General features: G+C 39.2%; 1 protein-coding gene and 1 non-coding gene across 2 annotated transcripts; both read left to right on the plus strand.

Annotated features, from left to right (window-relative positions):
- Positions 1 to 25973, plus strand: EIF4G2 (eukaryotic translation initiation factor 4 gamma 2). Its single transcript, XM_062576313.1, has 23 exons — positions 1 to 48; positions 13778 to 13816; positions 15676 to 15740; positions 15915 to 15980; positions 16448 to 16573; positions 16930 to 17032; positions 17673 to 17804; positions 17910 to 17976; positions 18059 to 18210; positions 18633 to 18743; positions 19276 to 19359; positions 19448 to 19546; positions 19819 to 19960; positions 20046 to 20206; positions 20657 to 20770; positions 21546 to 21671; positions 21892 to 21996; positions 22074 to 22289; positions 22625 to 22883; positions 23108 to 23312; positions 23704 to 23915; positions 24273 to 24394; positions 24697 to 25973. The coding sequence occupies exons 1-23, from the start codon at positions 1 to 3 to the stop codon at positions 24760 to 24762; spliced, it is 2820 nt and encodes a 939-aa protein (XP_062432297.1). The 3' UTR covers positions 24763 to 25973.
- LOC134141725 (small nucleolar RNA SNORD97) lies at positions 20812 to 20973 on the plus strand. Its single transcript, XR_009958708.1, has one exon. It is a non-coding gene; the product is annotated as a small nucleolar RNA SNORD97 (small nucleolar RNA).
- Positions 25974 to 26175: the final 202 nt, after the last annotated feature.

Here is a 26175-nt window from a genome sequence, read left to right on the forward strand (position 1 = left end):
ATGTCGCTAATGGCTGGGGACAGTCACCCACCAAATCAGTCGATGCCAGTAAGAGTCACCTCTCCACCATGCTGGTTTCATTACGGAGTCTGTGCATCTTGAAGCACACTGAGGTCCTGATTGGAGACAGAAGCCTCTGAACACCAGCACAGAAAGGGAAGTATGGCTCCTGGTAGAAGGCAAGCTGAACACCAGTCAGCAATGCGCTTCTGCAGTGATGAAGGCTAGCAACATACCAGGCAGCATTAGCGGAAGTGTAGCTAATACACTGGGGGGAGTGATTATTCCTCTCTGCTCAGCACTTGTAGCGCCACATCTAGAATACTGGGCACAGTATTCCTGTAATTAGTTTTGGTACTCAGTATAAGAGAGATATAGACAAACTGGAAGGAGCCCAGAGGGCAGCCACTGGCTAGGGGACTGGAGCACAGGCCATGAGTTGAAACTCAGGGAACCGTTTTGTTTAGCCAGAAAAAAAAAAAAAAAAAAAAAAAAAAAAGCTACAGGGAACCTAACTGCAACCATCTACTAGCTAGAGAACAGTTAGAGAAGACAAAAGCAGATATTTCCAGAGGTGAACAGTGAAATGATAAAAGGCAATTCTGACTGTACACACACAAAAAAAAGAAATGCTTCACCATGAGAGCGGGTGAGCACTGGAGCAAGGCCCCAGAGAGACTGTGGAATCTCCATCTTGTGGAGATTGCCAAAACCGCACAAGGCCCTGAGGAACCTCTGAAATTAGTCCTGCTTTGAACAGGACAGTGCACCGCATCACCTCCAAACATCCCATTTTTATGAGTCTAAAATGGAGACTCATCTATCATGCATGTGAAGCTATAGGTTAAATATATGACATGAATTTGCTAAAAATTAATTTAAATTAGTTCAAAAAAACATGGTCATATCAACGTGTGACTTAGAAGCCTTTTTTTCAAGGCAGAATAGTGATACTCTAGCTACAAAATTACAATAAGAAGAAAAGGATTATAAATCCTTAGTAATAGACTATGATGTTATTGATGACCTCTCACTATTAGAAGAACAGCAAAATAAGCTGGATAGCACTGGAAATGCAATCAAAAATTAGGATAGATTTGAACTAATTACAATATTAAATAGATAAGCTTCATTAAAACTGCAGAATGATTGTGTTTTCTGTACTATATGCTGTTGCTTTTGAAACTAACTGATCTATCTCATGATTACTTTGGAAAATTTGCAGAGAATAACAGTAATCAGTATGTTACAAAGACATTAATAAAAATACTGACCATCTTGATGTAAAAAGACATGGATTTTGGTGGATAATGTATAAATAGCTCTTCTAATAGCTCAAAAGCTAAAAGTAATTCTCAGCAGCAAGGCTGTCCTTAAAGCTAGTTATATGTGACAGAAATACTTCTAAAAAGGGAGGAGGAAACAATCAGTGCTTGTTTCCAAGCTGTTTTGACTGTTGACAACTCAGTTTCAAGGTAAACAGAACATGCAAACAGAATATGCATAATATATGCAGTGTGCTCATATTTGGAATTTACATCTGTATTAGGTAAATTTGTAGATGTGTATATGGATAAGTGTAGGGCCAGGCATGGATACACCGAAATGCTTAATACAAATATGGAGGGGCTTTGTTTAGTTGCCTAGCAATAAGACCTGGCTCCTGGAAGCTAACAAATACTGATTAGAGAATGGAATATAATTATTTAATGCATCTGATGTATTGTACAAAAAGGCATATAAGTCTGTTTAAGAAAGGGAAATGCAACGCCAGGAAAAGTCAATTCTATCCAGTGAAATCTATCCAGAAAATATGACATAGCAACCACAATACCTAAATTAAAGGAAGCCTCAGTCTGTTCAGTCGGTCAATATTTTTCATTCTTCCTCTTCTTTTAGCAGAAAGTCTAATTCCATTTTGGCTAATGGATCTGTTTTTGAATAGCTTTGTCTAACTTTGCCCAACCTCCTAAACAGTGTTTGGAAGCTATATATAGACAGTTTAAAACACTAAAATGGCTGAACATTATGGCATTCCTCTTCTTGGAAAATACAGTATGATTGTACTGGAATGTTTGATGATATTTACTACACTGGTCGAGAGGCAAAAGACCACGTTAGGGTTTTATTTGCTATGAAGAGTTTTAAAATTTCATTGTTGCTTTTTAATATATTTATATGGTCTCATTTCTCAGTTCTTAAAATATTACAAGTGTTTCGGGGTTTTTTTCCTCCATATTTAAGAGCTAGGACAGGAAGGTCACAAGCTAAGGATAGGATAAGTTGAGCACAGAGTGGAGATACGTCCTGTATTTACATTGATTTTTTCCCCTACAGTCTAAATTGAAATAGATTACTCTAAGTTTCAAAATGGGAAAAGAGAGGCCAGTGGATGGGATTTCAGCATTAAAAGCAAGTAGGCTTGTAATGTGCTATCCATGCATTATTTAAACTTGAAATAAGACATGTAGCAATTCTTTCTGCCCTTTCAAACCTCTTTAAAACATTCTTCTTTAGCAAAGTCTTTCCAACAGTACTTTCCAAAATTTGCTCCTGTTGGAGCTGTTACTTATCAGTATTTAATTAGTCTGCTTGTGACAGAAACAGTCATCAGATTTCCCTCATCTGTTCTGTTACATGAGCATAAATCTAAAGTAACTCCACAGATTTATTGTGTGACATACTCAGGGTTTGTCTACAAAAGGAAATAAACATATAGTAAATTAGTCTGAATTTATAGTACCGTACCCACTGTGAACTAACTCACTGCATAAACATTCTTACTACACAGAAAGCAAAGGCAGCATATCCCATTTTGGATATGGATTAAGTTACTTTGAACAAAAGACAGTCCTAATAAAAGCCAAAGGTGTAAGTTTCAGTATCAGAAGCAGCAACTGTCCTCCATCTAGACCTATTTATCCTTCTTCTTAAATATACCCCAATTTAATTTAGGGGTAGTTGTAGATACTCTATACAGCTTTGCACTATAGAATAAAAATACCCTTTGACTGTCCAAAAAGTAAGTTTGTATGGCATAGCCCATAACCTCGTACTTACATAACACTAATTTTCCATGAAATTAATTTCTTAATTTCTTAGTCTCCTTTCCCTCACTGTATGATTACTACATAGACCAATTAAGTAGATCTTGATTTGTTGTACTGTGACTCCTTTGTCCTTGTTATGGCAGTATAAAATACCCTTAAACAACACATAAATTATATTTACTATATGAAATATCTTAATATAATTGGATCAGCTACATTCCTAATACTGGTATGTTAAAGGAACTAAGAGGCAATACTATTTATTGGCACACAATCTTCAGAGGACACTTCCTGTTTGTGAAGATCTGTCAATAAGGAACAGATGTGCTGAGACAGAATGCATTGTTCCTAAACCTTCTTGCACACATCTACGATTCTGAGATGCTCAAAAAAGTGCAGTCAGCCACCTTTACTTATCTCTACTGCAGATCCTCAAAACAACTTGGCTTTAAGCAATTCATATGGCCATATAAAAATTCAGAATATTATTGGAAAAAAAGCTGCAGAGGCACTGGGCACACAGACCTGGCCTTGATCTCTTGTTGATTCTCACAAGTACTACAGAGATTTCAGAGATTTTTCCCAAAAGAAACAAGTTGGGTAGAAACCTCCAAGAGGGAAGTAATCTCCTTCCTCTAGATTCCATGTTTAGGACAACACAGTAATGTTAGCACCTATCCTGATATCAGAAGTACAGAATCCAAGCTTAACATCTTTCCCATGCCTAAGAAATAATAGCTCAAGCTATTAATTTGACTATCATACACATCTGGAATGTGAGCATCAATCTATTCTTTATTCCATTTATTTTAATTTCTTTTGCCATGTCACAACAGATGTATCGTATAAAGTGTGAAGTCTTCATTCATTGTGAAAGTAGTATACTCTGCAACCCAGTTTTGTATCTCCACATCACTATCTGTTTAAAAGCCATTCAAGATCTACTGCCCATTATATAACAAAGACTGTATCTAATTTGAATTGAAAGGAGTAAGTATTTATAAACATATTTACACACGATATTCACTGCTTGTTAACAAATTCATTTTGTCTCATGCTGAGCTGACACATTCAGTGATTGATTCACATTAAAGATGAAACATGTTGAAATTCAGATGCAGGATAAATCCTCCATTCACTTGCCAATAACTTGCTGTGCAACCTGAAGAACTTGACAAGAATGATAAAATACTAATGTCATTTAATCAGTAACTTATAAAAAGAAATTGTCAGATATTAACAGTCCTGTGTTGATAATCTTTAAAACTGTTTTCTTGTAAATAGAAAGATTTCATTGGCATTGATAATCCGTGCTGTGGTAAGTTGTCAACATACAGCAAGACACCATTACCTTACTTTCTAATGCTTCACACTACACAGCAAACCATACTAGCTCACACCTTCAACCAAGATCCAGAGATCCTCATGACTTATAGGTACTCCAGTGTGGAGGATGTGAAAGGGAGATCCTCTCTGAAGACTCAAGTCAGTCTTTTTACATTTCCACTATGAAATGTGATTACCGTTTTGTATCTTTTTAATCTAAATCATTCAGCAGTAAATACTCAAATACTGTCTTAATAACTTCATCTGATAATATATTACTAAATATAAATATGGCACATATATATACAGCCCAAAATATTGTTCTAATTTGGACTAAAATTAAAGTGCCTCAAGCTATTTAAATTCCACTCCCTGTATCATACAACATACTAACAAGCTAGTAATGCCTCTCTTTCTTCAATTAGAGGTCAGTATGGTGCACTGCATTAAGTGGTCTTCCCTTCTTCCTTTCATTACCATCCATTCCACAAACCTTGCATTCATAACCTATTTCTAAAACCTCTTTCAAAAATTAGTAATTCTAAGGTCTGAACAAATTATGCAACTGAGTAACAAAAAAGGCATTCTGGTGCATGAACACTCTGTAAGTTTACATGTGCAAATTTGGAGATCTGTGTTCACAGTCGAAGTAACCATACTTGAAACTGGCATAAAGCAAAAGGGTTGAGCGCTCTCATTGTAAGCAGGAAATACCCACCCCTTTATCTCTGCTGTCCTCTTAGCCAGGTAAGCCTCAGGCATATCCTAGCTGTGAGACAAGATGTTGTCCCTTTAAGTGAATTTCTGTGAATTCTCCCTCTTACACTCCATGAAAGCAAATTCAGTAGTATAACAGTCTGATCATAAATTTTTAGAGGCAATAATTACAATTTCACTTATACAGGTTAGTTAACAGATTATAATATCATACAGTGGAGATGGCATCATAAGAGGCTAAATCATTAGCTGACATCTAAAGGAAGCCAACAGCATTCTCCGAAAGGGTTTCTGCCAGACTACCCTAGTTGCAGTTACTAATGATCCTCTTTCAAGAACTGAGTGACAGCAATTCTGAGAGGGGACCACAGTAGTGACAGCTTCTTGTAAAAAGAAAGAGCCGTTTGAAACATCAGTGCCAATCCTTTTATTATCAGCTCTAGCAATGCTGAGGAGTGAGTTTCTAACATGATATTTTTCTTCGCTTACTATTCAGCAAAATTTCTTGCTGCAAAAGCACCATTTGAATCCTGGGTTCAGTGATTCTGAGATCTTACTAACCTAGAGTACAAATTCTGAAGTGTTTTTTCTCTTCCCCTTGAGAGACGACTAAGCCCCAAAGAAAACAATGCTTCTTAATAAAATTTAGAGGGTTTACTAAAAATAACCTATGAGATGAAATTTATCAGCTGTAATAAACAGATAAAATTCTGGATTTGACTTTACATCTGGAAAATAAATACTGTAATGATGCTCTGCATTTTTTAAAGAAGCCTGAAGACTTCTTGTAGATTCTTTCTGTCTCAAAGACTTAAATCAATGAAATGACACCTGAAAAAGCAGGAGTGATAATCTGTTTAAATACTGATCAAATTTTGAAGTATTAACAAGGATGTGTTTTTCTGATGAAATATCCCTTGTCTCAATACAGGCTTGTATCTTGTGAAACCCACCCATCCTGTAAAGCTTTCAGGAAAGAGACCCATTATCACAGTAGAGGATGTTGTTACAGATAAAACCTGCTTTTTATCACTTGGTGTCCACTGCTTTGCAATTTTTGTTCACACATTAAAAACAGTAATAAAACAGCTATCTTCTAATGGGGCTAGATTAAAAATCAGATTTGGGTTGTTTGAAACAGCTTCACTTTCTCTAAGCAAGCAAACAAGTACTCCATCGCTCCGCTCCCAGCTACTTCTCTGAGTGCTGCTGCATTTAATGATTCAATAAAGTCAAAAATGAGCCAATGTAAGTCAGTAAAGTAAATAATATGGATAAGGTGCTGAGTCAAATTCCTCCCTGCTACAACTAACATTAAGCCAGTCATTGCAAGGCTATGTCCCTTTGTGTTTGCTCAAGGCCTAAAAGGAGTTCCGCTGGCTAAAAAATATAGTATTAGGAGACTACAGGAGGAAATCAAGGCTTTTGATGAGCTCCAGAGTGGTTTTCATGTCATTCTTTTAAGTATTTCGACGCACGCATACTCAGTTACTCTCACAGTAATCTAAACAATATTCAGCTTCATTTCTAGAAAATTTTGTAACTCAACACAATGACATCTCTATGTCGGGATCCAGCTATTTACATCTGAAGCAAATACATTATCTGTGGGCAGATACAGTAATTTGAATTCACTGTATGTATGACTTGTGTTCCAGATGCACATCATGTAAGTACCTGAAAGTCTCATAAAATTCAAATCTTTTAAGTATATCATTTGTGTTAACCTGAATAACTACCTAGTATGCAATTACGCTCACTTGTATTTCCTCACTCTTGAAAAAAATAAAATTAATTTCCTTCTTACCACAAAAAAAAAGAAACTAGCCCCAGCTGGAGATATTTGAATACAGGTATTTTACCGAAAGCATATATACAGCTTAACTTTCCCCACCATCACCTCTCAACTTGCAAATCTTCATGAGATTGCTCCCCAACCTTAATATATGGGTTCCCACAATCCCAGTGGCTGCATGAGGCTGTTGCAAGGGGGGGAAGGTCCCACCGGCTCGGAACCAGCCAAAGAACCAACTTTTCATAATCATCTCTTTTCATACCTTTCAAATTTATTCAAAATTGCACAGGAGAGAATCTGTACAAATGGCACCATGTTGTTTAAGTATATCCCTAAAGCCTCTTTTATCACTTGTTAATGATTATTCATCTACTAATTTCACTAAATGTGAGTGAAGCTGGCTAGCTGGAATCAATTCTGTAATGCTGACATGCACTGGATTGCCCAAGATAATTAAATATTATCAATCCACAGAATATGTTTAACACTTTCTCCTGTAAGTTTTGCTATATGTCATAAATTCATGCCACATGAAGACAGAAATACCAGTTGGTTAACAAAAGCTAGCTTCAGTGTATCTAGTTCTTTCTTTAACATCTGAGGGTCTTCAGATGTGGAACCTGGTATAGGTCCCATTCTGATAATGGTTTTGGTTCTCTTCCTCCTTCTCTCTTCCCAAAGTAGGTATAAGTAACAATCTAGATCTGAATGGGGAAAAGGCATCTTCTTGCAATGCCTTTAGAATCCAAACTGTTTTCACCAAAATAGGAAAAAATGAGGTAATTTCAATATGTAGATACATTTGCTTTAAATAGATTAAGGAATAAAATTTGTCAATATGAAAATATTCTACGGAAATGCAACACAATTTTAACATAGGCTGGATATAGTAAAGCGAAACACATATCAAACAATGAAAATGCTGTCTACTGTAATCTAATAATCTAATGTTCTTGAACCTATTTAAAAATGCAGATTTGTAATAACATACTCATACTTAAAACAAGTAGTAATCATTTTTGTTACAGTATGAGAAGATCTTGAACTTCTCTGACAACTAACTATGGAAAACAGGACTTCACTGACTTCCAAAAGGTTAACCTAGATCTATAACCATTTGACTAATTTCCTGTGTTTTTGCTTCCTCTTGATGACTAAAAATGCTATGCAGATTTTCCTCGTCCTTCTTCTAGCTCAGGTGGAGCTTTAGTGCCCAAATAACAGAAAATCTGGTCCTTACAGAAACCTAACAGATCATTAATGTCATCCTCTGTCATTAATGTAAACTATATTAATGGTAATCATTTAATGATAACTATTATATATGAATACTAACTTAATATTTAAGAAGTCATGCACATTTTACATTTCTGCCAATGGAAATGTAAGGCAAACAGCAAAGAGTAGCTAAACACATCCTATAAAAACTGTTCCCTACAAGCAACTAATAGTATATATATGTATGTTCTGTGGGGTATTCCTAGCATTTCCTAGACACAGCCCCACAAACAAACTGTGACATAGCATTTTTGTCAATAAAAAAGATATTACAAAAATTACATCGGTAACACAAAGTGCAGCACTTTAATAGTAGTATGTAACTACCTACTTATGATTCAGGATTCAGCAATAATATATTTCTATAAAGAACAGAGTCATGCTGTGCAGTATAGGACACTGATGCTCTTCCAGCTCAGTCAGCTATAACTTGTCAGCTCCATTAGGTGTTTATGGTAATTATTTGCTATGGAAGATGACTGCCACAAAACCACTTAAGAAAGAGAATCACAATAGAATTAAGCCAACATGTTTTAAAACTGAAACAAGGGCTACTACTTCTTGAATATTGTACAATTAAATCACAAAACTCACTGAGATATGGTACTTCAGGGGCCTAAATTATGTGTCAAAATTAGACATTAATATAGAAAATTGTAACACTAATAACTATAAAATGTACAGATGATAAACACATTCTTTTAGGTAATTTAAACATCAATTGGCAGTTGTTAGGAGAAATAAATGTTCTTCTCTTTATAAATAATGAAATGATAAATTATAAAGCTTTCCTACCTGATTTTAAAGCTGTTGCTAGCTGATCTCAGAAACATAACATTGGACTATGTTGTCCAGCACGGTTACTATGCTGATCCTGAAGAGTATGAACAAATGTATCAATTTAAAAGACTGGAGAACATAAGAATTTTGCAGCTTACATGTTTCATTGAACTAGACCTACTGAGGAGACAATTGCTGTTTTTTTCCCAGAATATTCTGAGAACACACATGCAACTTCCTCTTTCAAAATTATGATACTTTTGCATTAGAATAATTATATTGGCTCAGAATATTCACTGTTCTAAATAGGACTGCGAAAGGAAAGCAAGCTGGACTGGTATAGACATTACCTCACTTTTTTTAGTTACCTATATAAACATTTACAGACAAAACATCAGCATCTCTGACACCTTAGTAGTGTACAGGCAGTTCTCACTGGCTCATACAAAGTCACACTCCAAATATCTTTCCAAAATTTTTTACAAAGAATGACCATGACAATCTGTGCAATTTTAACTCCTAGACTAACTGTTATACTCAAGAAAATCTAGTGAGTCTTCAGGGCCAGAAACAGAGAATGATGAGGAGAAATTCTTCAAATATATCTGATAAACTATGAAGGATTGGTTCTGAGCAGCAAGAACTCTGGAGGCTGAGTTAAGGTAAATGGAGCAGCATTTCTAAAGACAACTGGATGAAAGCAAAATAACTGGTTTTAACAGACCCAAGATCCAATTAAATCTACTGGAAATGATTTTCAAAAGAAACGGGAAGTGGAGAAGTGATCTCCCCAGTGCAGGGGTTTAAAAGTCCAGCACTGTTTAGAAGGATTCAAATGCTTTTGCCTCTGTGAGTATTGTTAAATCAGCCTCACTAAAGGTCATCACAGAGGATGCTTCTGAAGAAGAAATATATGCCAGTAAGTATTTTTCAAATTAAAATACTATAGAGAACAACCACAAAGCTTTATAAAGTGCCTTCAGCCCATCTCTGCCATATTGTACAAACTAGGCACTCTATTACATGTGTTAGTGCATTTTTCCAAAACACAAAGCAAACAATTTTTACAATAGTGCATCTGTATGGAATAAAGTATTTTCCAAGTGTCACAGCATTCCTCTTCAGTAAAAGTGCAGAAAAGAATTATTAAAAATGAAAAATACTATTTTTCCCAGTTCTTTTCCCAGTCCTTCCTTCTACAGGGAAGATGTGCTTTAGACAGACTCTTATTGTAAGAAAACTTACATATTTGACTAAAATGCTGGTGCCAGCTTCTTCATTAATGGGTCAGGAACTATAAATCATCCTGGAAAAGCACAGTTCAGAGTCACAGAAAAGGCAAACAGAAAAGCTGCTTGGTATGTAAGAAGGTGCATTGGGGAAATTGGCATGGAGTAAGCTATGGTGTGAATTTTCAATAAATTAGCTACACTACACTAATTCTCTACATGGATGCTTTGGTTCATATTACATCTATACTACATAATGGGGCACTCTGCCTAAAACCCAGCCTAGCCAGATCTAAAACCAGTACAGCAGCATGAACATAGCGATGAGATGTAATGTTGATTGGAGACAGTACAACGCCACACTACTGCAGCTACCCTGTTACCAGAACTCAGCCTACAATTTCCACCCAGCAATGCTCAGGTCTGCAATCATTGCAATGTAATCTACTATACAGGATAAATCAGAGTGATTCCAACTTGGCAGTAGCAAGGAAAAGCTCCCAGTTTTGGAAACTTCCTTATCCACATTTTGTGTGATGACAGCAGCAGCTCTGGGTTCTGAGCTGGGCCATACGCACAGCAAGAGGCACTCCTCTTCCTCTTAGCCAGATGCTACATGTGGTTCTGTGCCATGCAGCCTGCAACACAGTAGGTTTCTCATAGCACTTCTTTACAGACAAGCCCTCTCCTCCACCTAGCTTGTGACAGTGCACACATGCTGAAATTATACAGACTCTACAAGTTAAGACTGAAATCCAGAAATACCACTATGTCAATTGTAATCTAGATACTTTGAACTAAAGCATCACTGACATTCAAGGTAAGTGGCAGACAGGAAGGGGAAAGCTAAAGTGCAAAAAGATGATGGACAATAAACGAGGTAAGGCTACTAATGGCTGAAAGCTGCTCCCAAAGCTGACAGTTACTGAATTCTGCTTGCTTTTTTTTTTTTAATGGAGTCAAAGGGGTAAAGAGAAAAAAAAAGGTCTTGAGGTAAATTTCTTACATGATATTGGGCTGTTACATTATCAGACATGAATAATGGTGTGTCTTCCATATTAATTTAGGAAATTTAAGAAGCAGGTGAGAGGTATAAGGCATTTCATATATTTTTTTTTGTCCTCTCTTCTATAGTTTACTGCCTTCATCTACTCTGCTAGTGGAGCTGATGTATGAAGCTTGCAAAGTGTGGCACAGATAGGAGAGAAAGCTATGAGCAGCCAATGGCAGGAACTTCTCAGGTTCCCACCTGGCAAAGTGCTGTGAACTATGAAATAATATATATCCTGCTGATCGGAAAGAGACTTAAACCTAACATGGGTGTTTTACAGGATTGAGGCCTGAACAAACAATCACAATTTTAGTAAATCAATGATCATTTGCTGTTACTCTCCTACTAAATAAATCTAGTTTATTTTTTCTGTTGCTATAGTAGTAAATATTCATAGTGTACTTAAAAAAAAGCAAATAAAAGGTGATGCTTCAGTCTATTAATATCACTTACTATGCTTTGAAGGTTTTTCATCCTCCACAGAAAAAAAATGCAAGAGAAATTCTCCTTTATTTTCTTTTGTAGGGATCTCTGCCTTATCCTGAGTGGGAATGCTCTCTGGGAACAGTGGGAGAATATTCCGCCATCAAAAGCAAAATAAAACCTTGCTTTCATGTCAGTTTTTAAAACTTTCAAGTATTTTTATTACAATTTTTATTCTAAGAATATTTATTTAAATAACATAATCTGGTTTTAATATTGCTTTAAGTCTTGTTGGCTTTGCTGTTGCATCCGTGCCCTTTGACCCCTTCTTTCAAACTGAATTCCAGTGATTTCAATGGGGTTCTGCACAGTTCTGTTCTTGCAGATTCACGTGCAAGCTATGTAAGTCCACATTGTTGAAAATGACAATAGCTGAATGCAAAAAAAGTATCATTATATACAAATATGGAAAAGTACCATTCATAATTATGTCCACCCTTATGCAACATGCGTGCTTTCAGATAGTTTGTTCAAGATTTTCCATAAACATATGTAAACTGCTCTTACCGCTTAACCAATAGGTAAATTGTCCTCAGTGCTTATTTGTATGAGATAGAGAAAACCATCTTGAATAAATTTCATCCTAGATAAGATGAAATATAAGAACTCCTATATGAAGGCACCCTTTGCGACCTTATATAACTCTTGGGACATAGTGGCACATTATGCTGAAAGCATTAGGAATGAGGTTGGCACTGGGAAACTGGAAGTTCTGTAATACTATTTGTTGGGACTTGCCAACTGAACCGTTCAAGAGTTAGCCTATGTATCACTTTCTCCCAGTCATCTGAATTATGAGTCACACAAACCGAAAGCAGAAGGTGTGTATGTGTGAACAAAGCAGATGTGGATGCCTGTGGGGATCTGCTGTCAGATTTACTTCACTTGTGTTTTTTTTTTGGGGGGGGGGTCATGCCATATCTAGAACAAGTAAGCCTAATTCTTTAGAAAATCTGTGTAGCTGCTACCTCAGTAATGACCTAAGACTGGGACACAGTTGCTACTGAACAATAAAATTCCAGATGGTAACTCTTTGGAAGTTTTCCATGACTCAGACTTCCACCTTCAGTTTTATTAAACCGAATAGGTGCAAGAAAACCTCACCAGCTGTTTGCTTACCACAGTAAACACATAAAAATGGCACACAGGTTCAAGAAGCTTGGTTGTCCAAAGCTTGCTTGCAGGATGCCCTACCATGGACAGGATAGTTAACAGCTAAGAACACGCAGAAATATAGCTTCCATACCAAGAAAGTAAACCTGAAATTGGATCCATATAGCAGGCTCTTGAGGCTCAAATGGCAAGCCTCCTCCCTCGGATCTGATTGCAAGCTCAGGGCCATAGCCTACAGCTTGGAAACATTTTACCACAGTCTCAACGAAATTTGAAACATGGTCACACTGAAGTAAAATCTAGGTTAAAAAACCCGAGAACTTATGTATACACACATACATATAAAGCCGTCTCTGCTATGAACGTGACAGAATCAACTGTAACTCACACAGAATAACTTTGAGCCTCTAGAACTGGGGCTCTGTAATTGCTGAAGCGCTGGAACAAACAGCGAAGGAGAGACGCAGCCCAGCTGTCTCCATTAACTGGGTACGCCATTTGCGCAGATTTCCCTTCCCCCTTAGGCTCTCTCCCCAACCACGCGGCGTAATTGCTTTCTTGAATACGGGTACTGCACTGCGGCGCTGATACTGTTCAACCAAACTTTCTCCGTCCTCCTCCCACTGCTACGTTAAGACCACCCCTTTCCTCGGTTGCGATTGGCGAGGCGGGCGGGGCCCTCGGCAGCGATTGGTGGTTGTTAGCGGGAGGTGGGGTAGGTTGCGTGAAGGGTAATAAAGTTAGTGGAGCGGCCTCACTGCGCGTTAGACGCGGCAGCGAGTCGGCTCTCTATGGAGGTGGCGGAGGGAAGCGTTGGGAGGCAGCTGCTCCTGCTGTGGTGACTCGGAGACTCGCCCTGTCCCGCGCGCTTCCCCCCTTCCCCTCCCCAGCCCCGGTCCCCGGCTCCCTTCCCCTTCCCCCTCCCCTCTCTTGCCTTTTCCCTTGCCCTTGGTAGCCGCCGGGACCCGGGGAAGCTGACAAGGCCTTAGGGAAGGTGAGGAAATCGCGACTGGTGAAGAGCGCTCTGGGGCTGCCGGGGAAGAGGTGGGGGAAGATCGGTACTGCTGCAGCCGCCGCTTAAAATGGCGGCTCCCCGAAGTGGCCGCCATTTTCTCGTCGGCTTCTTCTCGCTTTCTTCCGCACAAAATGGCGGCTGAGGTCCATGGCGGCTTCTGTTGCTCAGCGCCCACGGTCATCCGGGGCCAGGCAAAGCGGATAGACGCGATTGCCACCCCTCGCCGGGCGGGGAATGAAAGCTGAGCAGCATTCTCTGAGATTGGAGCTGATTACGGACGATGAGGAAAACTGGGTCGGTTAGTGCCGGTTTGTAGCTCAGCCCTTCGGGACAGCGGATCAACGGTGGGTCTCTGGCTACGACCACCAAGGGCGCGGGGGGCCCCGGATGCCCGAGGGGCTTGTCCTTGGGAGTCGCCTCGGGACACGCGCCCGGCCGCGGTCTCCTTCGGGATCCGCATTGCTGGGGGGGAGGGGATGGGATTGCTTGTCGTCCTCGCAGGGTGGGTGCGAGGGGGTTTTGTTTACTTGGGGTTTCTTCTTCCTCTCGTATCCTCCTTTCTGTGCCTTCTCGTGGAGGGGGGAGAAGACTGCAGAGAAGCTTTTTTGTGGGCAGGAGCTTTGCCTCGCCCTTGTTTCCTGTTGCGGCGAGGGCGTCGCGGCGGGAGGTAGCGGCCGCCTTTTCCCCCTCACCGGCGGGGGCTGGCGCTGGGAGCCGAAGAGGCGGTGGCGGGGGAGCGGAGCCCGCTCGCCGCCCTCCGAGAGAACAAAGAGCCGTCCGTGCGCCTGGCGGCGGCCGAGCCTGGAAACGGGCGGCGCCCGGCGCCGGGGGGAGGGGGGCGCCGGGAGCCGGCCGCTCCATGCGGCAGGAGAGCGGCGGCGCCCGGCGGGGGGCGCCGCTGAGCTCCGCGCTCTCCCGCAGCCCTTTTGTTCGCGGCGGCCATGTTGGGTGCCGCTCCTCGTGCCCGCGGCGCTCCCGGCGCCCCGGCCTGGGCTGGCGGGGGCCGCCAGGGCGCTTAACGAGGAGCGGCGTGCCCGGCAGCGCGTCTCGGGCTGCTGCGGTCGTCTTGCCTCCGTGCGGTAACGTCTCGGAGCTCATGTTTGGCATCTCAAGCGCCGGAGGCCTCTTCCTGGTTCTCAGGCGTCTTTATCACCGTGGTTTACTTCCTGTGACATTGCTGCGACGAAATTTTACATTCTAGTCGTTCAAGATAAAAACGGTGGGGTGGTTGTTTCCCCTTTCTCTTTAATTCGGTAGTGTAACTGTTCGTTTCTCATGTATAACATATCCTGTCTACTGTATTAGACTTCTATTTGGTGCTTTTCACTGTAAAACGAGTGTTGCCCTTAATGCTGCCATAATTAGGCATATCCATAAAGGGGTCATATTAGTTATGCTATATGAGCATAAAAATAGTCGATCGTTAAAAGCAGTGATGGAGCTGTTGCTGAATGCAGTATCATACCCGAATTCTTGGGGTTGACATAGGAGAAGGCTCGTTAAGGCATTTCTTGGTCTTTAGTCCATCCGCCCCGTCTCCCAGCTTTGTGAAAACATGGCAGTGATGATTAATTTTGCCTTGTTGTTGGTATCCTGAGTACTAAACTTTCCTGCCTTCTACCAAGTTCAGGGTTTAGTGCCTTCTTCCTCCCCTCCCCCCCAACCTGCCCCAACAAGTATTCGGTTGTACCAGTATATTTGTATATTTTTATTGATGGGGAAATGCTTTAAGTTAAACACTATGGTTGCTAGTAAAACAACCGTAATATAAATGCCTAATTTGTCTTTCTAGGTTTTGTTTTTCCCCACCCCGTCAATTTAATTTTATTCTTTTGAAGATTCTTCGTTGTCAAGCCGCCAAAGTGGAGAGTGCGATTGCAGAAGGGGGTGCTTCTCGTTTCAGGTACTGGTGCTTTTTTGATTTTGGTGACAATTGGCAGTAGAAGCTCTGAGAAAGTTTAAGTGTGTTTTTTTTTTCCTTCTTTTTAGGTAAAAGAGTAGTTAGTGCAGTACTGAAATGTAATTGAAAATCTTGGAAATCAGAGCTTAAACAAAACTACTTTATTGTTTTTAACAGTGCTTCTTCGGGCGGAGGAGGTGGTAGGGGTGCACCTCAGCACTATCCCAAGACTGCCAGCAACAGGTACTTAACCTTACTCTGAATAGGCTTTTAAGGCAGAGAATGCATTGTTGTGAATGCTGAGCTCAATACAGAGTAGCTTTAATAAGTGTATATGAAGAATGCTTTATAAGTTTTTTTTTTTTTAAAAAAAAACTTATTTAATTTTATAACTAACTGCCATTCAGTCTCTGAATCCGCTTCTATCATGATATTAAGTGGACAGTTTTTGTCCTGTGTATTTAATTTCTAAGATTTAGAGAAAGTATTTGAATGTTTTATTTTGTATATGTGGAGGGCTCTTTTCCCTTCTAGCTGTTCAGTGAATATTTTACTATGCAATAGATACTGCAGTGTTGCTAGGGCTGATCAGGTTTCTGCTGTTATCAAAAGCAGTAATGGAATTTCAGTATCTGCAGTATTTACAATAAGATAAAAATGCCAGCTCTTGAAACTGCTTGTTTGTTTAAACAAACTTCAAAACTTTATAGCGAGTTCCTGGGGAAAACCCCAGGGCAAAACGCTCAGAAATGGATTCCTTCACGAAGCACTAGACGAGATGACGACTCCGCAAATGACAAAGAACGACATGATGCAATCTTCAGGAAAGTAAGAGGGTAAGTTCTGTTAAGATTCATGTTTTCTTTTTGTATTTATAAACAAAATGGAAGTCTGGGGGCTTTTTGGGGACTGATTTATTTTTTCCTCATGTGGAATGAGACAGTAACCAGTGGGCCAGCAGTAGCAAACACTTGCTGTGCATTGTAAGTCACTCTTTTGAGAGAATGTTTTCTTCATGGTAGTGTTTTGAAACAAGCACATGCTCTAGTGTCTGGATGAATGGAAGAATTGCCTTTCCTTTTCTGTCTTAATGTTTGCTAATTTAAAATTAGATCTTACTTAAAATTGCTTATACCATGTTTGCAAGATCTGTAATATGTGTTCTCTTGTTGTTTTTTCTCTGCTAATTTAGCATACTAAATAAGCTTACTCCTGAAAAGTTTGACAAGCTATGCCTTGAGCTCCTCAATGTGGGTGTAGAGTCTAAGCTCATCCTAAAAGGGGTCATACTGCTGGTAAGTTGGCTGGGGGGATGTTTTTCTATAATACATCTTTCTTAATGTGGTAAGAATAGAGGTTGGCTATTCTTGATTGGGGCACAGAAGTCAAGTAGTTGATAGTGTTTGATAATCCAAACAAATAGAGGAATATCAATTCCTTTCGTTGTAAGTGGGGTATGTTGGAGGGGATAGACTCTTAACTTCTGTTGTAGGCTTAGAATTACTAAGCATCACAAGAAGTCTCTTTCCCTCCCCCCCTTGTTTTTGACACACTAGGTTCTAACCTTGTTTTTCCCTTCCTATCCCTCATTTTATTTGCTCATCAAGCCTGGTAGTCTTTAAAAAGCAATCCCTGTGACATTTTCATACACTGGTTTTAATTACATGAATTTTGTGCATTTTTTTTAATACGAGATCAGATTACTGAGAACTTGGATGCTGTGAGGGTCAACTTAAAACTGTCCTTTTAATTGGTTAAAGATCATAGAAGCTCTTTAGAGCTGCTCTGGGCTACTATCTTGTTTCAGCATTAACAATCTTGTATTGCATGTAACTTCTTAAAATCTGTTATTTCTGTTATTTCAGAAAATACTAAGTTTTGGGACAGATAGAATGGTATTTTTTCCATTACGTTATTGGAAATATCTTTATTTAGATCGTAGACAAAGCCCTTGAAGAGCCCAAGTATAGTTCGCTGTATGCTCAACTATGTCTGCGACTGGCAGAAGATGCACCCAATTTTGATGGCCCATCAGCAGAGAGTCATCCAGGACAGAAGCAAAGCACAGTGAGCAATTCTTTTTTTTTTTTTTTTCTTTTCTCTCAACCTGAGATAAATTTTGTAAGCATGGAGAGTTGCTTCTTTATTCTGCTTTTGTTTTCTTCTGTTCAGACATTCAGACGCCTCTTAATATCTAAACTTCAAGATGAATTTGAAAACCGAACCAGAAATGTTGATAGTAAGTTCAAAACCATTTCAGTCTAGAACCTGCTTCTCTTCTGTTCTTACAGCCATGTTTAACAGGCCTCTTTGTTTTCCAGTCTATGATAAGCATGATGGTCCCCTCCTCCCTGAGGAGGAGGAACAGAGAGCAATTGCCAAGATCAAGATGCTGGGGAACATCAAATTCATTGGAGAACTTGGCAAGCTTGATCTTATTCATGAATCTATCCTTCATAAGTGCATCAAAACAGTAAGTATTCAGATTTTTCTTTAAAACTCCTGCTTTCAAAGTATTTATTTTTTTTAAATACTTACTCTATGTTAGGAATCTTGGAATGTAAAATCTCATTAAATGTTTGTCAATTGTTGTACTACACTGCTTCAAACGAACAGTATTTTGGTCTGATTAAAGTAATTACTTTTTTCACTGCCATGGGAGTTGTCTCCAAGTGAAGATCTAGTTTGGCCTAGACAGAAGTACTACAGGTACTTCAAAGTACAACAGACTTGTATGATAAGCAGTTCAATTTTATAGTTAACAGTTCTAAGTCAGTTGTCTTCAGTAAGTCTGGGCAGTAAGTCTGTAGGACTAAATCTTAGGTACAAAACTCATCTACTAAAAGTTATATTTTAAGATAACATAAATTACCTGGTTACTCTTTAATATTTCAGCTTTTGGAAAAGAAGAAGAGAGTCCAGCTCAAAGATATGGGGGAGGATTTGGAGTGCCTCTGTCAGATAATGAGGACAGTAGGACCTAGATTAGACCATGCAAAAGCCAAGGTATGTGCATATCCAGTGCAGTCATTAAACCAGTTAAAACTTAAGCCTTTAATTGCATGAACTTCTGCATTGTTCTGTTCATAAGCAGAAATCTGACTTTCCAAGAGCTAGAAGACAAAGTAAACTGTTGTTCTTATGTCAAATCTTTTCATAGCAGAAGGGGGGTCGGTCTTGGAGGTGTCTTTAAAGCTCTTCTAACAAAAAGTATTGTTATTACTTGGCACTCACAAAAGCAAGATGTGCTGTTTTTCTAAATCCTACTTAAAGAAGCTACCTCTTGTAGAGAATTAGGTGCTGTGACAGGTGCATTTTGTGCGTTGGCTTGTGAGCTTTAAATGTAAATGTCCCTAACAGTATCATAGCAAATTCATTAAGACATTAAGCTGCACTGCCATCAAGGAGACATAAGATCGCAGGATAGGGCAGATCTGTTCCATTATCTGCTCTTAAGTGTTTTGGACTTCATTGCCTTTCCAGATACTTCTCAAGATGTTATAGCTAGTTCATTTGTATGTTGTGTTTTCTTCTCCAGTCCTTAATGGATCAGTACTTTGCCCGTATGCGCTCCTTGATGTCAAGTAAGGAATTGCCAGCAAGGATTCGTTTCCTGCTGCAGGTATGAAGATAAAATTATTTAACTGCTTCTTTTTTTTTCCTTGTGAATTTGTCTTGGATGTTTTCCTAATAATTTATCCTGCTCAAAGGATACTGTGGAGTTGAGAGAACACAACTGGGTTCCTCGCAAAGCTTTTCTTGACAATGGACCAAAGACTATCAATCAAATCCGTCAAGATGCAGTAAAAGTAAGTAAACTTCGGGCTTTGCTTGCTTTGCTTGCTTTGCTGCTGCTTAAGTCATTGATGGAATCATTAGAATAGTGATTCCATGTCACAAGACTTCATTCTCTGTACACATGATTGTATGTAAATTAGTTCTGACTTTGCAGCAGTCTGTAGATTGGACTGCAGTGATTAGCAGTTAATATCACTTGGACTTAATTCTGGACAAAATCAAACTTTCCACTCCAGGGACTATTGCTTGGAATTGACCAAAACTATTAATTCTTGCATTAAAGGATCTGGGAGTCTTTATTCCTGCTCCTATGTCACAAGGGATGAGAAGCGACTTCTTTCTGGAGGGACCGTTTATGCCACCCAGGATGAAACTTGACAGGGACCCACTTGGAGGGCTTGCTGATATGTTTGGACAAATGCCAGGTACACTTGAACTAAAAGGCTGATGTGATGCCACAGCTGTACTGCATTGAACACCATAACGGACTTTTTTGTCACCTTAATATAGGTAGCGGAATTGGTACTGGTCCAGGGGTTATTCAGGATAGATTTTCACCCACCATGGGACGCCATCGTTCAAATCAACTTTTCAATGGCCATGGGGGTCACCTCATGCCTTCTGCTCAATCCCAGTTTGGAGATCTAGGCAAATCTTTTCTGAAAAGTCAGGTAAGGACAATGTTGTTTACTTAAATAGTGACTCAAATATTTAGAAGCTCTTCTACAGATGCGTATGTTATGGATTGTAGTCTACTTGTGTTGAAAGAGTTCCTCAAATTTGATTCTGATAAGAACTGATGCTCAACTGATACAAAAATTCTAAACCATTTCTTAAATTGTGCAAGAGATGCAAGGAATACATTTTAACTGCAAGAAAAGGTGCATGTGGCTTTGGTGGGTCAGAATGGTGTGTTTTTTTTTTTTTTTTTTTTTTTTTATTTAAAAGGTAGCCCTGTTTTTTAGGGATAGATGCTACTTTCCCACCACCCCTGCTCCTTCTTTTTCCTTTCCTGGCAAATAGAATCTTTGTTCCTCTGGTCCCTCTGGTACTACTTACCATATGATGTACGCCACTCCATCATCTGCACTTCTTTCTCTATATCTCCCTTTCTGAAATAGGGGCAAAGCCAGCTCTACCATAACCAGAATCAGGGACTCTTATCCCAGCAACAAGGACAGTCGAAGGATATGCCACCTCGGTTTTCTAAGAAAGGACAGCTTAATGCAGATGAGGTACATTACATGCCTACATTACTTAAAGCCTATTCTAAATATTGCCCAATGATTATAGCAAGACGCGTTATTATGAGGACTAATGCTGGAACTCTTTCTCCTCCTCCTGCTTCTCCTTCTTTGTCCCTTCCTCTTTCACCTTACCTCTTCCCTTTCCTTAGGGTATCCAGCGTCCTATGAGCAAGACTGAGATATGAGGGCAATTTCTTGGGGTGTCCCCTCCTTCCCCCCCACACCTTCCCCAAGAACACTACTCTGACATCAGTTCCCATGCATCATATTGATAAAATACATTTAACTGGAGCTTCAGAGATTCCTAAATTTCAGAAAGCCTGAAGTGCTGTACCAGGTTCAAATTATTTTTTTAACTGTCTAATAGACACAATTTCAAGTGCAGAGTAAACTGCAGTGTTTTTGAGTAGGTATTAGTAAACTTGTATCCTGATTTCTGAGCAATCGGTAGAGCTTTATCTTAGTAATAAATCTGTTAGGAAACAAACTCTTCTTGGGTCTCTAACATACTGCATCTAAAATGAGCAATTCTGGATATTGATACAGATGGAGCTAAGAATAACTTGGAGCAAATTGCAATTCATTGAGTTCTGCTTTTAGGGATATTTTGCCACACTTACGGCTTAGTCTGGACTCCAATGTTAACATGGTAGAATCTGAAAACACATGGTTTGGTAGGATTGGTTGGTTGAGTCCATGGCTGTGTAGTCTCTTGTCAGAGGTAATTAAAATGTTTGAGGTTTTTCTGACTGTCTGTTTACAGATTAGCCTGAGACCTGCTCAGTCTTTTCTAATGAATAAAAACCAAGTGCCAAAGCTTCAGCCCCAGATAACTATGATTCCTCCCAGTGCACAACCACCACGCACTCAGACACCACCTTTGGGACAGGTAAATACCAAAACTGACTATGCTTTTTTGCATGTGTGTAAAATCTGGTCTAGTTCCTAGCACAGGAAGGGGAGAAGCTTTCTTTGAAGCATAGATTCTGTGAAAAGAATGCATGAGAAGGCAAGTTCAAGTGTGTATAAAGGCAGCTCAGGTCAAATTTCTTAGAGTTCTAATACTGTTCCAGAAACTTCTTTAACATGTAACATCCACTCTCTTTTAGCCTCCTCAGCTTGGACTCAAAACCAATCCACCACTTATTCAAGAAAAGCCTGCAAAGACCACCAAAAAACCACCTCCCTCTAAAGAGGAGCTACTGAAACAAACTGTAAGTTGTTACCATGTGTCCAGAAGCATTATGCTTTTGAAAATTTCAGTTGTCTTGATCTCTCTTCCTTTTTCCAGGAAGCTGTTGTGACTGAGTATCTGAACAATGGAAATGCTAATGATGCCGTCAATACGGTGAGAGAAATGAGAGCTCCAAAACACTTCATTCCTGAGATGTTGAGCAAAGTAATCATTCAATCACTAGATCGATCAGACGAAGACAAAGAAAAAGCTAGTACTCTAATCAGTTTACTGAAACAGGAGGGAATAGCCACAAGTGACAACTTTATGCAGGTAAGTCAAGTGGCTTTACAATTGTCATTGCTTTATTGTTCATGATCCCTCCTTTGGGTAAAAGCAGCTCTACTTTTGTGAAGCTTTGAGTTTACATTTCTAAAAAAATACTCCAAGTCTTGTGGATCTAAGGAGGTGTGGAAACAATGCGGTGAGACTGAGGAGCATAGTAAGTGACCAGGGAAGAACTGTAAGCATGGGATTTCAGGAACTGTTGACAGATGATGGGGGGGGAAATCCTGTCAAACATTAACAGTGACACTAATAGTGAGGGTATCACTACACACAAGAAAAGTACTTCAGTATTCTAATCTGATACATGTACTGTTTCTCAGGCATTCCTAAATGTATTGGACCAGTGCCCAAAACTGGAGGTGGACATCCCATTGGTGAAATCTTACTTAGCACAGTTTGCAGCCCGTGCTATTATTTCAGAACTGGTGAGCATTTCTGAACTGGCTCAACCACTGGAAAGTGGCACCCATTTCCCTCTCTTCCTGCTTTGCCTTCAACAGTTAGCTAAGTTACAAGATCGTGAATGGCTAACAGAATTGTTCCAACAAAGCAAAGTGAATATGCAGAAAATGTTACCAGGTAAGAGTTAAGGCATAGCTTTTATGGCAGCTTGTGTGTTGTGTATCTGCAAACATCAAGAGTAAAACTACACGTGAGGGCATTTTGATTTTTTGCAGTCAATTCTTTGAATTCTTTCAATGGTGATAGGGTTTCTTTAGTGCTGGTTAAGGCTTAGACTAATAGTTGGTTTCAGTTAGCACAAACACTTAAGTGTGTGTGTGTGTTAATTTTTATTTCTTCAGAAATTGACCAGAACAAGGACCGCATGCTGGAGATTTTAGAAGGGAAGGGACTTAGCTTCTTATTCCCACTTCTGAAACTGGAGAAGGAACTGCTAAAGCAAATAAAATTGGATCCATCCCCTCAAGCCATCTATAAATGGATTAAAGATAACATTTCACCCAAACTTCATGTAGATAAAGGATTTGTGAATATATTGATGACCAGGTAGGAAACTTGCTTTGGTGTGATTCAGGCAGAAGTGTGTGTGTGTGTGTGGTGGTGGTGGTGGTTTTTTTTTTCTTTTTTTTTTTTTTTTTTGGTCAAGTTACCAATATTATATTCTCTTCAAAGGCTGAAGTGTAGGTTTGTGCAGAATAAGGTTGTTTAAGATTAAATGGGGATGAAAGTTGTTTTAAGTTGTCTTTCCCAGTACAATACTGTTAATAGGGAGGAGCAAGTCTCCAAGCTTGAGTCAGGGGGAAGCCTCCCTTTTGAAGGGGGAGGTGAAATTAACTGAGGGGACACTCTTCATTCCTGAAATACTACAGAGCTTTAACAGAATGTAGACTATTACTTGGCTTACAAGATTTAGCTCCCTTTTTCTTTTCCCCTCAAGTTTCTTGCAGTATATTTCTAGTGAAGTAAATCCACCTAGTGATGAATCGGATTCTTCATCTGCTCCTTCTAAAGAGCAGCTAGAGCAGGAAAAACAACTGCTTCTGTCCTTCAAGCCAGTAATGCAAAAGTTCCTCCATGACCATGTTGATTTGCAAGTGAGTGCTTTATATGCACTCCAGGTGCACTGCTACAACAACAACTTTCCAAAAGGTATGGATATGGTAGTTTCAGTGGGGGAGGGGGTTCAGTATAACCCAGTACTAAAAGATAACAGATGCGGTGGGTTTTTTTGCATGTTACAGAAGAATGCTTTAGATAATAGATACATCTAAGTACCTGTGATAAACATAGCTCGCTATCCTAACTGGAATGTCTTTTAAAGATGGTGTGTGTATCTGTAAAATCAGATACATATGATAAGGTATAGCTTACCCAAATAAAGGAAGCTTGTTTGCTTTTTGTCTATATAGCTTTCAGGTTAAGTTTCATATGGTCAGGAAGATTCTGAACCTGTGTTTCAGAAGGTTATAAACCTAATGTGACACATCAATTGAATACTTCCAACAGGCATGTTACTGCGCTTCTTTGTTCATTTCTATGATATGGAGATCATTGAAGAAGAAGCCTTTTTGGCATGGAAAGAAGATATTACTCAAGAGTTTCCAGGGAAAGGCAAAGCTTTATTCCAGGTAAATGTACTTACATTCAAATAGAAATCATCATAAGTTTCTTGTGATCTCTGCTGTGCTGAGACACAAACATACTGTAGAATGGTGTTTTAAGACTTGGTAGCATCTAGAAACTTTGAGTAGCTAGCTAGAAAGGAGCAAAGCAAGTTGGTTTTCTTCTGCATTGGGCATCATTGCTAGAGACTACATGTAGTACAGCATATGGTTGAAATGCTACTTTTAAACTGAACTTGCAGGGAGGGGAAGTGTTCTGAAAAATGTGAAGAATTTTCTCTGCCCTAATCTGGTTTATGTAACTGCAGGTAAATCAGTGGCTAACCTGGCTGGAAACTGCCGAAGAAGAAGAATCTGAAGAAGAAGCTGACTAAAGAACCAGCCAAAGCCTTAAATTGTGCAAACATACTGTTGCTATGATGTAACTGCATTTGACCTAACCACTGCGAAAATTCATTCCGCTGTAATGTTTCACAATATTTAAAGCAGACGTATGTCAGTAGGATATTCTCTGCAAAAGGTTTTTGTAGTATGTCTTAATAGTCTACAATAAAAAAATATTTTAGAGTATCTTTAATGTTTAGATAACAGTGTATTAGCAGCATGCAATAATTACATCATAAGTTCTCGAGCAGAAGCAGTCTATTGCAAGGGTTGTCTTTGCTGCCAGTTATTATAGGCTGTTTTTAAGTTAGAAAACTGAATAGCAACACTGAATACTGTAGAAATGCACTTTGCTCAGTGTAATACTTGAGTTGTTGCAATATTTGATTATCCATTTGGTTGTTACAGAGAATCCTTAACTGTAATCGATGGTTGTTGCCGTAATAGTTTATTGCCTGTATTTCTACCTCTAGTAATGGGCTTTATGTGCTAGGTTTTAATATCTTGAGCCTGGGCAAGTGCACAAGTCTTTTTAAAAGAAACAGTTTACTTGCACAAAAACTGATCAGCTTGGAAAGATGGTTTAATGCCCTTTGGAAGAGGTTTATGTGGGTGTGAAACATGAAATGGTGAGAAATTTGAATTGGTCCCTCTATTATAGTATTGAAATTAAGTCTACTTAATTTATCAAGACATGTTCATGCCCTGATTTTATATACTTGTATCTTATCAATAAACATTGTGATACTTGACTTGTTTCTGAATGTCTCCCAGCAGAAAAGTATTGATAGCTGGTCTAGTTGCTGAAAAACAGCAGGAGTTAACATACCCTGGGACCAGATTAAGATTTGTCTTTTATCAGATCTGTCCAGCATGCAAATAAACCCCAAATAAAGTCACAGACAGGATTAGGTACTGCAGACTTTGTCTGACAGGAAAAATTTCTAGATCAATTTTAATAGAGAAATGAGGAGATTGCATGTTCTGGTGTAACTTTTTTAAAATCTCTGTGCAATTGCTTTGTAACTTTCTAAAGCTTTGAACTTTTCCCAGGTCATATGCATGCTTTTTGACTGGTACTGACCATTAGCTGCATGTTTCTCAGGTAATCAATTGGCAAAAGTTAAACAGTACATTGGAGTTGTGTTGTGTAGCCTTGGAACGTCATTATTAAATATTCAAAATATCTTACTTCCTAGAACCTTGTCCCTAATGAAATGCTTTTTTGTTGCCCTGCCCCCCTTGTTGTTCACACTTCACCTGTTAGGAGGTGTGGTATATTTATAACAGTAGAATTGTTCTGTTACTGAAACTTTTTTGCCAGAACTGGAAATTCTCTGAACTAGGTAGAGTAAGAGAAACTACCTGAAATCATGGAAGGGCTTCCTTTGAGGGAGGGGTAG

The sequence above is a fragment of the Rhea pennata genome, chromosome 5 (assembly GCF_028389875.1).
Source record: "Rhea pennata isolate bPtePen1 chromosome 5, bPtePen1.pri, whole genome shotgun sequence".
Taxonomy (NCBI): domain Eukaryota; kingdom Metazoa; phylum Chordata; class Aves; order Rheiformes; family Rheidae; genus Rhea; species Rhea pennata.